This window comes from Lycorma delicatula, chromosome 9 (assembly GCF_047948215.1).
Source record: "Lycorma delicatula isolate Av1 chromosome 9, ASM4794821v1, whole genome shotgun sequence".
NCBI classification, from domain to species: domain Eukaryota; kingdom Metazoa; phylum Arthropoda; class Insecta; order Hemiptera; family Fulgoridae; genus Lycorma; species Lycorma delicatula.
In genome coordinates, this window is record NC_134463.1 from 111,355,739 (window position 1) to 111,368,687 (window position 12,949).

Sequence of the window (12,949 nt, forward strand, 5' to 3'; positions counted from 1 at the left end):
ATTCATGTGATTTAAATATCAACTTTTTTTTAAGTGTAACTTTGTTATCAGTGTGAGTTTTCATTATTTTTAATAAGAAATGGTAAAGTAAAATACAATTAACAATTTGGACTATAAAGGATTGTTTTTAATGAGATGTAAAGTGGATAGAGTTTTTGTAATTTTTATTTGAATTAATGCAACATGAGAAGGCAGAAATGGAATCTGTAATGTTTTATGAAGAAAAATAGGTAAAGTTTGAAAAAATTAATTACACAATTTTATCCAGAACATTTTGGGTTTGAATCCCAATTAGGCTGGAATATAAATTCATCTATCATTATGAAACTATAAAGGCATTATTGTTTTTAAATAATTGTTGGAGAAAATTAGTATAGAAGGGTAGGCAATGTACTAATTCCTAAGATTATCATAAAATATAATGAAAGAATGAATAAATAGTATATATAGATTTTTGAGAGAATAGGATTTTTCCTAATCTCCTAAGAAATTTTTCTATTCTCATCCTAAGAAATTGGATGAAGAATAATATTACTTATTTTTAAAACAAACTGTCATTATAAACATGGAAACTACCATGCCATTAAATTTTAAATATGGGTTTCAGATTTGTTAAAAGTAATACTAATAGGTTTAGGCCACAGACTATAAATCCTGTTGTAGTAGAAGTGCAGTCAGATTTTAGGATAGGTAGATCATATTTATATAACATCTTGGTTTTGAAACAGATTATTGAGAAGTATTGAACATTTAACAAAGAGACACAGTTTTTGTCGATTATATTAAGGCAATCAATATGTTCAAAACAGGTAGTTGGTTTAAAATTTTTTAACAAACAGGTTATAACTTTTTAACAAACCTAAACATTTACTTAAGTGTATGTACAGTGAGTCCAAAATATGTGTACATCATTTTATTTTCACTTGTAATCTATTTATTTTGTGGAATAAAGATTATTATTACATTGAGCTCAACAAAGACAACAATTGTTAATTAATGACAGATTTGTAGTCTCTCACTTGTTTTATTTAATTTTTATCTTGATGACGTATTCAGACAATTGAAAAGTAAAACATTTCATTTTAGTTTTTACTTGAAGGAGAGACATACCATTCAAGCTCTAAATAGTGATTATGCCAAGTTTCAATCTGAGCATGAGGAGCTTTTTTATGTTATTCAATGTAGCAGAAGTATACAATCTAACAACTCAAGTGAGGGCATTCAGTGACCAGACATTTAAGCTTTAATTAACTGTATTTGAAAATGATCTGTTGAACAAGTTAGAGTTTTTTTTTTTTTTGTTTTTGTTGAGTTTTAAAATCTAGTTCAGGAGAATCAAATGTTTATGATGAAATTTTAAGCTATAATTGAATGAAGAGTATTAATTAATGAACTTTGCTTAACTAAGTTGAGAGATACTCTTATGAAGTTTTTATAGGGTCATGTTAGCCCCACATAGCTTGTTTGGTAGAGAGTATTGAACAATGTAAAATACTCACAGGCAGTGGTAGGAGAAAGCAGAGATGAGATTTCTGAGATTGTGGTTATAGGATGCAGTTGCATGAAGGAGAAATGGAATATTAACATTTGAGAAACAAGAATTTTTTATTAATGTCAGTTAAGGGGTTTTCATTGAAATTTTAGAATTAATTCTACATATTCAACAATATTACCAAACTTGTGGACTTGTGTATAGCTGTACTGCTATTGGCTGAAGGAATCCACTATGTCCAAAACTGAGGTTGAAGATCCAATTTTGAATCTCATTATCTGATTTGATTACTAAAAAACTAACCTTTTATTTGAAAAATAAAAAACTAACCTGAGCAATTTTATACATCTCGTTTTAACATGTACTCAATTTTGTGTTCTATTAATACCAAATCATTATTTTATTGATTTATGTATTAAAGTATTTAAACCCCATTGTTTAATACAATTAATTATTTATAAATTAATGTAAAATGCATCTCCATTTTGTTATTAATTTTGACACTTTGTTGTTTTGATTGATGTTTTCCCATTCTTTCCTAGACTATTCTTTTGCTTCCTAATTCCTGAAATCTAACTTTTGTCTACTGCCAATGACTGATAATTAATTTAAGTTGATTATAATTATATAAATAATTTTTATAGGCTATGTAATTTTTTCTTTTATTTTGATAATTTTAATATTATTTTATATCTTAACATAAAACTAAAAGTCTAGTTACAGTTCAAAAGTTGCTCAATCCCAGAATGATCAGACTTGAAAAAGTGTCATTAGTTTAACTCCAATGATGCCATTGAACATCACAATGAGGAATAATTGCTCTCTAAAATTATGAATAGTTTCATTTCAAATTAATGGGCCTATTTATTGTAAAGAGTTTTGGGTGTCAGAATCCTTTCCAATGGAATTTCTAGTAGTACTGTTTTACTTTTTAGTTTTATTACAATGTAATATAACTACATACTCATAAATGGAGACGCTTCTCCCTGGATGTTTTAATGAGAAGGATGTAGTAATGTAGTACATGGAGCATTAAGAAGAAAAAGTCTCAGAACCTTATTGGGAATTGAATCCAAGATCGACTGATCTAGAAGTCAGCATGCTTACCAGTATTAATGGCAGCCAGTTCAGAGACCCCCCCCCCCTCAATCAAATGCGTAGTTGAATAATATATTCAATCTACATCATGTTTGTTTAATTTATTGTTTTGGTCAGATTTATTGAAGATCTTTGTTTTTATATGATTTGTAAAATTTGTTTGTTTGTTTGTTTGTTTATATGTGTGTTGTGTGCATATGTACTTTGGTTTCTATGAGGTAAACAATTTGATTCTTTAATTGTACATAATGTTTCATTTTGTACCTTGTGTCTGTAGGTGAATGTGCATTCAGCCTGTATATCATAGTATTTAATTGTCACTGGAGTTTAATTAATATAATTTTTATTGTTTGTATGTGCTTTGTTAATTTATCATATTATTTAATTTATTTTGCTTGTTGTTAAGGTAAGGGATGCCTTACCTTCTTAACTGAAAATAATCTTTTTAATTAATTGTTTTTTTTTTGTGTTTTTGATTGTGTTCTGTTTTTTTATGTAAAATGTAATCTACAAGTGGAAATGGGTAGTCAAAAACTTTTGCCAAATGGGGTGCACTGACTCTCTGTTATATTTAGAACACCAGAAAATGGACACTCCTGATAAGAGTGTTATTAATGAAACTCAATTGAGAAAGGTTTATCAAAAAGAATCATTTCCATTGATTAAAAAATTAGTTTTTTTATTATTTATATTAATCCAACAAAAATTTATACCATTTAAGTAACATATATTTCATTATCTAAATTTATATTATTATTATTTAATAAAAAAATACAAAATTTTTTTAGTTACTTACCCAGAAAGAGCGAACCTTGAATATGCTTGCATTATACGTAAACTAAGATCACGTTCTCTTGCATTATATTGTAATGACATATTTAGTGGATGTCCAAATACATATTCTATTTCATCACCATGCATAACTCCCATCCATTCACCCCAAAGACTTGTACTTGTTCGCTGGAAAAAATATAATAATAAAATGAAAATATTTAAAAAAATAAAGTTGTTAAATTAGATAACTATCTATACTCTACATCCTCATCATATCATGATCAAAGCCTACATTCATTAAAATTATTTAAAGTTATTTAGATATAATGGTTACATAATTTTCAGTAATTTTCTAAGTGAGAAATCATATGAGAACTTAGATTCAACTATTTTTTCTTTATTTCGTCATTACAACTTCATTGGAATGTATATAATCCACACGCAGTGTTGTTATACTACCCAATTTATTTTTAGTATATTTATTTTATCAGTATATAGATGTGATGAACAGAGGTTATATATTGTTAAACCTTAAATAACTAAACAGATTTTTAAGAATTATATTAGTTAACATCACAGTGAGGTTTAAAACTGAATGCATAATGGAAGAATGCTGTTTGAACTTAATATTTTGGAACCTTTTTATTTGTTTGTTTGTTTGTGTTTGTTAGGTAGTTATGGACAAATATATTTTCTGGTTTTCATGAAATTTTAAAGTTCCTTACTATTATGCAGAACTATGAAAATTATAAAATAAAATTTTCTGCCTTAGAAAGAATCTTTCTTAGACAGAAGGGGTGAAGGAGAAATGTAGTGATTGGGAAATTCCTTTTGCCAATGTACTGCTGCACACACTGAACAAAAGATCTCACCTCCACTCCTGATATACCGCACACCATTTTCAGTTAGTCTTTTTCAGCAGCTACATATTATCTTGTTCTTTCACGTTTTATTATATATCTAAATCTAATATTTGTTTGTGAGTGTAAACCTCCTTCTACGGTACAGGTTATTTTTTTTCAGTAATTTTATAAAGAAATTAATTTTATCTTTGTGTTTGATAAAATCATTTTTATCATTTTCTTTCTTGATTTCTTGTTTAAACATTTTTTTAAAATATAAGGATTAGTGAAATTTCTCTTTGTTTATAGAAATTGCTAATATTGTAAAATTATTTTTGGGATCAGCTAAACCTTCCACAATCAATTATGAATGACAATTGTTTGCAATTTTATTCTAATTTTCACTTTACTGTTTCAATTTTGTTGTGGAACTTAATTTGTTAAATTCAGTATGTTATGAGCAAACTTTAAATAAAATTTATAATTATTTACTTATCAACACATATCTTCAAGCTGACATATAATGAAGCAAAAATGTAAATTTTTTCTGTTTGTAAGTATATAACTATTTTAAACATAATTCAAACGTAATAGTTGTAGGCATCCTGACGAGAGTCAGACTTATTAGGGGGAGTAAATGAGGGGTGAGTGGTTTCCTGTTGCTTTCTTCACTGAGCCAAATATATGGTTATATAAAGGTCCAAGCCAATCTAAATGCAGGGATATTCATCCCTGAAAGTGACACCTTCATTTTATTCTCCACAGAGGCTAGTTGTGTAGTGAATATCATTACTGCTAGAGAAAGCAACTATGAGTAGTGGCCTCTTGTATTTCAGGTGCTTTACACAATAAAAGAAAGACTGGAACAGAAAGTGCAAAGTAATATATTAAACTATCTACAGTGAAACAATTTATTATGTACTTTGATTTAACTCAGCAAGGGAATTTTCATGTTAGTATTATGAAAAAATTTGATGTAATCTGATAATTATTTTACTCTGGGTATTTTTTGTCAACATGTTACATGTTTTTCTTTTGGTTTAGGTTTTTATTAGTAGTGTACATTAATTATTTTAAAAAAAGAAATGTTTTGAATGTTAAAGTATATTTAAAGTTACATTTCTGTAGTTATTCATTGAAGTCGTATGGGTTGACAGAATAGAAAAGCTATTCAGGTTAGCAAATTGAATCCAGTGCAGAATCTTGAACGGGGATATAGGGGGAAGGATCAAAGCTCTGAGATAATATCATTCCTATGTCGTACATCACAGAAACAGGAAAGGGTACACAGAAGTGAAGACCAGCTTGCAAATGAGTTCCAACCTTTTCCATTGTAAGCTACTACCATACTTCTCCCCAGATTTTTCTCCTTCCCTCATTTTCACCATCCCTCTATGTTCTCTCTCTCTCATTCTCTCTCTCTCTCTCTCTCTCTCTTCTCTCTTCTCTTCTCTTCACATGGAAATCCTGACTGTCCAAGCAAACTTTGACAGACTGCTCTTACTTAGCATTTCTGTTTCAATAGATTTTTTTATAATTATAACATAACAGTTTCTTTATTATTTCATCAGATGATGAAGTATTGTTATTGTTTAAATTAAAAAAAATACTTAATTATTATGCTTAACCTTTCACTTATTTAATTTTAATTATTATTGATTTGAAAAAATAATTTGTTTTAATTATTCACTCTGCTAATTTGTTATATATACTTTTTTATTCTTTTCAAATTCCTTAAAAACAAATAAAAACCTACTGCTGTAATAATATTCATTAAGAAATGGACTGTTGTGTTTTTATATTAATTTATTCTTTGTTAAAATATGGTTTCGAGAGGTAAGGATAAATAACGCTATGAATTTTTTTAAATTGTGTTTGTTGTTTGCTTTTTTGTTACTGTTAAATCCAGAAAATTGTGGTATATTGTTTAATGTATCTCTTTTGTGATTTTTATAGAACAAAAAGTTTCATCACCTGTGAAAAACATTTCTGTTCATCATGAAGAAAATTAGAATTGAAATGATAAGTGTTTTTATTAAAATATAAACAAATTAAAAATAATAAATTTTTAATCATTCAAATTTGCATATAAGCTACAAAATTAATTGAAAAAGTTTTTTTTTTCAAGAAATTAGAGATAAAAACTTTCAGACACATTCATTAAATTGTTGCTTAATGATTAACAAAAAGATTTCTTACTATCTAATTCAAAAAAACATTTTAAATAAATTACTTCATTATCTATTGAGTCAGTTCTTTATTAAATGTCTCATCCTGTAGGAAGTATCACAGCAATATCTCAATGTTACGACTTTTTAACTTATGATTTTTAAATTAGCTGAGTTTATCAACTTTGTGAGTTTAACTTACTTGAGTAAAAAAATAGTAATATACTTTAAGACCATGTTCTGCGAATGCTTGTGCAAAGTGATTTGTTGGGCAAATAAAAAAATAATCTCCAACTACATCTCCTATCATCTTCTGATTCAGATAGCCATCGCTCACGTGTTCCCAATCTGTGTACTGTAAAATAAAAATAAAATAAGTAATTTAATAAATATTATTTGCCAATAATTTATAACGATAATTATAATTTATAAACTTTAACAATTAAATTATCAGTATATAGAAGTATTAACTGTTATAATTCAGTAATATCAAAATCTATAACTGCAGTTAAAAAATAAGCTTTAAAAAATGAAAGAGAATTATTAAGATATGCTGTGCCATGGGAGTTAAAAAGTATTATTTTCAGTAATTTCTAAACTCCTGGTATTATGAAATTGAAATTGTGTGCTAGAGTTTTATTCATGGTACAGGCAACTACTCAATATTCATTCATTCATTTATTGTGTTCTGCCTATGGGGCAGGTCTTGCCATGGCTGCTCTCCTCTTGTTCCTGTCCTGTGCAAGTGTTTTTTTTCTGTATATTTTCCTCCTTCTCCAACTTCATCAATCAACTGATATCTTTTTCTTCCCCTTCCTCTCTTTCCATTTACCAATCTTTTAACTGCATCTATTAGTAAGCATATTCCTCTCATACAGTTTCCTAGCCGGTTCCTTTTCGTGCTTAAAATGGTATTTAAAATATTCCTATCCTCTTCTACTCTTCTCAACACCTCCTCATTCGTTACTCTATCCTGACAATAGACATTTAACATTTTACGCCACATCCACATCAAACTCCTCAATGTTTGTTTTCCTTTCTTAAAGTCCACCTTTCTGCACCATAAAGCATAACACACCAAATAAAACATCTTGCCAATCTCTTTCTGAAATCTAAATTTAATTTCCCATGTAGGAAAATCCTTTTCCTACTAAATGCCTCCTTACCCATTGCAATTCTCCTTCTGATTTCTGTGGTACTCTTAAGATCCTCATTATGAGGCTACCTACCCATGTATGTAAATTTCACCACCTAATCTAGTACCTCAGTCCCAATTTTTACATTAATATTTTCATCTCTACCTAATACATTTTGTTTTCTTTTTGTTAATTTTCATCCCTAGATTTTCACAAGCCTTATTTAGGTTCTTAAGCATTTCATTTAATTTTGTTACACATTCTGCCATGTCACCACCATGAGCACCACCATGTCATCAGCAAATCGTACACATTCTACTCTTCTACCACCTATTACCATCCCTCTATTACCCCTATTCTTATCTTTTGCATTGTCTCACTTCCTATTTTATTTCTTCTGGTTCATATGCAACTCTTTCATAAGTCTCCTTCCTATCTTTCCAATCAATTCCTTTCTTTTTCAAAATTATCATTAATTTATCTCATCTTACTCTATCAAAAGCTTTCTCAAGGTCTACAAATGAAACATATACTCTTCTCTTTTCCATTTATCTTTCACCAATAATTTGAAGCAATTCTATGGCATCCCTAGTTCCAACTCCCCTTCTAAAGCCATATTGTTCTTCTGCAATATTTTTATTCAATTTATTATACAATCTCCTGTTTAGAATACTTAGTAAGACTTTTGCTGAATGCAAAATTAGACTAATATTTCGGTATTCTTCACACTTTCTAGCATTAAATTTCTTTGGTAATGGCACGATTAGTGTATTCAGAAAGTCTGTAGGCCATCTACCCTCATCATATATTTTATTGCACAGATCCAACAATAGAATTTCTCCATTCTTGCCAAGAGCTTTAAACAATTCAGTCGGCAATTCATCACATCCTCCAGCTTTTCCATTAGCCATCGCTTTCATGGCCATATTTACTTCACATTTTAATATATGATAACCCTTGTGATCTTCATGAACTTTGTTCTCTTCTTCTATTCCCAGATATACTTCCCTTGGCCTATCATTCAGTGCATATAAATCCATGATGTACTCTTCCCATATCTTTTTCACTTCATTGCTCTTACTTACCATGTCCTTGTTGTTTGACTCAATCTGATACAGTGTACAACTTTTTCCATTTTTCTTGAGTACCATTTCTGCAGTTTCTTTGTACATTAGATCATATCTCCCTTCTTTTTCTTGTTCTTCTATTGCAGCACACTTTTCTTGCAACCGCTTTTCTTTTGTTTTCTTTTTAATTCACTATTAAGTGTTCTATAATTCCTTTTACCTTTCTCTGTCCTAACATTTTTCCATTTTCTCCTTTCATTAATTTTTTCTATTATTTCTTCACTGACCCAATCCTTCCATATTCTTTCTCTGTCCTTAATAATTAAATCTTTTAATATATTCTCTAATGTACAAATGGTAAAATATTGTACTAAGTGATTGACTGATCAGACATAAAGCAGAAAATGTTCATTTTCTCTCCCTCACAATAAAATCAACAAATTGTTAAACTCACTGTTTCGGTTTAATCGTTAAATTTTATTTAAAATTTAGTGTTACCAAGGAATTTCATAAAAATTACTGAGTAAGAATTTTAGGTAACAATACTTTCTTTAAAAACAAAATGTGTTTAAATAGATTCATCAAGGAATCTATAAGTTATTTGTTTTCTTGGAATGAAAATACAATCATTTATCACTTCCTTAAACATAAAATTTCTCTTCTAAAAACATTTTAGTTAAATCTTCCTTTCTATGGCTAAGGTTATATTAGCGACCCATCTCTTTCTGGGCCTACCATTGTTTTATGTCCAAAGTTGGAAACCATACCTAAATCTTTCTAAGAACTCTGTTCTCAAAATATTCATTATTAGTGATCAAACCATGCATACTGTTGTTCTAAAATCCAATCCTGATTTTCTCCCAAAAATTCTACTTTGAAGATCTTATTTTTAACTCAATTCATTATTGTAAGGGACCTGCTCTCCTTCAAAATGTCATCATCTTCAATCCTTTGTTTCAGACAAAATCCTTTGATGTCAGACTCGATCCTTTGTTTCATTTAAAATTTTATTTAAGTACAGATTCTGTACTGAATGTAACACATTATTCTATGTAATGAATCAAACCGGTGAACCTTGTTTCCAAAAATATACTTTCTTATCTTTGGAATTAAAAGTATGTAAATGTATATTTATATAAATGAAGCACTGACACATTATATCTCTTGGATCCCCAGTCTTAAAAAAATTCCACTTATGTCCTGTAAACCAGTTAAAAGATATTTATAAGATATTATCTTCAAGTGCATAATTAATAATCTACTAACTGTTTGGTCATTCTGAAAATGAATGGTTAAATATAATTATAAGGAGCTTTTGTGACCTTAAAACAAAGGCTTTATTTTAATATTATTTTATATATATATATATGTCAGTTTTAAGGCATTTATTACATTAGTAGATAAAAAAAAATAGTGAAACATAATTAACTTAGTAATAAATATTAACAAAGACACCTGGATTTCATATTTCTGAGATTTTTTGCTTAAAGTAGTAGCATTATAACAAAAGATATATTATTATTAAACAATATAAACAAGAAAAGGAATACAAAGAGTATTGCCTCTTGCATAATGATTTAATAAAAGAATTGTAACAGTTTTTATAAGAATTGATTAAATACTACCAATCATTTTTCTGTTCAGTAATAAATTTTACTTGGGTTTAAAAATGAATTCCTTTCAGGATCCTTTTAAACATTCTTCGTAACTTTTCAAAGAATGACTGACCACTTGTGTTAATATTTTTGAATGGCAAGAGTTATAAAAACAGCTAATTTGGTTTTAGAAGAAATTTTTCAATGATTTTTTTAAAAAAATTACAGATGGGTGATTTATAACAATCCTATTGAATAAATGTTTTCATTTTACAAATGAATAGATTTATATCCAGTTCAGATTAAGCTGTCATTTTTTTGGCACCTGATAGTATTTGCTTTAAATAATTTTTTCCTTATTTCTGTTAAATGTGATTTATATCTCTGTTTAATATTATATTCAATTATCTATGATTAATTAATTGCACTTAAAAATTACTATTGTCTTTTTATATCTTATGTTATATTTAAATAAATATTTACCTGAAATATTATTGCATCTCTTTCTAATTTAGACATGTTTTTAAATATTGTATTAATAATATCTAGAAATTTATCTCTTTGTAAGAAACTTGGACCATCTTTTTCAAAATAATCGATGAAGTCATATAAGATGAAATATGTGCCTGAAACAAAAAAAAACCAATATAATACCGACAAGTAAATTAATCTACATTTTATTATTATTAGTAAATAAATAATAAAGGTGAATATAACAATTTTATGGTCAATTTTTTATAAATGTTAACATAATTAATAATTATAAGTCAGGAAGAAAATGTAAAGAGTTACAGAAGAGGCAAACCAAAGGGTTATGTTTGGAGTCTTTCTTAAACCAACTCAGCCACCGCCGTACCACTTTTATTGTATATGTGATGTGACTGGCTGTACCTATCTCTGGTTACTTGACTAAGAAACATAATATGAAAACAAACTGACCGCGACTGAAAACAGCAGTTGGGTTTATCAGTATTTATAGTTGCATGTCTCTGTCGTAGGAGGTAATGGTATAATCTAATCTTCAGTATTATTTATTCAGTTTAATAATTGAACTATTAGTACTGCTCGCAAACTGAACTGGTTAAAGGCTAAGGAGCGAGATTAAGCCTTAGCTTAGTCTGACTCCTGAGTAAGATGCGAGTATTCTGTGAAGATACTCACAGAAGATATTCTTCTGTTAAATATTCTGCACTTCCCAGTCAGACCTCCAAGAAAAGCAGCATGAGAAGTTGTGGCAGTTTTCTGACAGAAAGGAATCAGCAAGAAATGGAAAGAAGATACAGACAAGAATATAAAATGTAAGAATACTTATGAAAGCAGGTGAGGTAGAAAATTTAACAGGAGATGAAAATAAATGGAATGAATGTGATCGCAGCAAGTGAAATAAAATAGTAAATCAATGATTTTACAATATTCAGGAATTAAAAAAAAGGAAAAAAATGGTTAGGAATTATTCTAAATAAAAAATAGCAGAATGTGTTAAAAAACAATCTTTACTAATAACAAGATAATTGCTGTCAAAAATGAATGCAAACAATTTGCTTTCTATAAATGTGTGCATGCTAGTTATTTAATATGAAGATGTTGATTTGAAATAACATATAGACAGAAAGAATTATAGTAAAGGTTAAGTAAAGATGGTTGTAGAATAATAATGGTGGATTGGAATGGTGTGTTTAAGGGTAGGACTGGAAGAACAAGTCAACATGTTTGAAGTCAACATAGATATCAATCACATACTACTGTTTGCAGAAATAAAAGTAATATTTAAAAGCCAAAAATACTAAAAGAGTAGAAATATCATTGACTTGAATCTGCAAAGAATAACAACTGAAAAGGTGGTAGTATGAAAGTGGTTAGTTTAAGTATTGAAGAGAAGGAATGTTGAAAGCAATACTGAAAATTGATAATATCAAAGATGCCAACAAGAACAACAGTAGAACACATAGGAAATAGGAATAATGAAAACATCAGTTACTAGAAAGATGATTAAAAAATGAAAAACAGAAGACTGTACAAGAGAAGGAAGAATAAAGAAGGTAAGGGCTCCACAGAAAATTGAATTATAAATTAAAAAGAGTAGTGCATAAAGTAAAGAAGAAATAACTTGCAAACAAGTTCTCAGATAAAGAAGATTGATAAAGGAAAGAGCAGCATGAACTAATACAGAAAATTTAAAATGATAACAAGGGATAAGTTTAAAGAGTGCAGAGCTAAAAATATTTTCAAATAGAAATGGGAAACTGTTATAAAAGAATGAAGGTATACTTTAAATATGAAAGGAATACATGGAGAAAATATATCGATCTAACAGAAAGGCAAATTTCCTTTCGATAGAAGATTAGGATGAAATGGTAGATGATGAAGTACGAATAGCAATCCTAGAAATCAGAAGTTATTCATAGAAGTATAAGAAAGAGAAAAGATATAGGAATACAGGAGATGCCAACAGAAATGATTAAATGTCTTAATGAAGAAAGATTATAAGAAATGGTAAAATAATGTAATATAATCTGCAATAATACATATAATATAATAGTGGGATGTGCTCAGAAGTTTTTCTTAAAACAGCTGTGTTTCAGTAACCAAAAAGCATGCTACATTAAAATATCAAGATTACAGGACAAGTAGTTGGAAATATCATTACAGTACATTGTTCAATTACTAATTTTAAAGATAATATTGTTCTAATACATCTTGCCTATTAAAGATTTATTGACTAATAAATATGGATAAGAATTTTATGCTGATATTTTTTAATGTCATCTAAATAAAAA

At 28.3% G+C, this 12,949-nt stretch overlaps 1 protein-coding gene across 2 annotated transcripts in view; it reads right to left on the reverse strand.

Moving 5' to 3' along the window:
- Positions 1 to 12,949, reverse strand: part of LOC142329741 (acetylcholinesterase-like) — a 243,270-nt gene that overhangs the window by 6,775 nt on the left and 223,546 nt on the right. For both annotated transcript variants that reach the window (XM_075374488.1, XM_075374487.1), the window contains exons 5-7: positions 10,656 to 10,798; positions 6,577 to 6,729; positions 3,387 to 3,550 (exon numbers count right to left, since the gene is read on the reverse strand). In XM_075374488.1, the coding sequence (XP_075230603.1) occupies positions 3,387 to 3,550; positions 6,577 to 6,729; positions 10,656 to 10,798 (460 nt within the window). The remainder of the gene's footprint in view (positions 1 to 3,386; positions 3,551 to 6,576; positions 6,730 to 10,655; positions 10,799 to 12,949) is intronic.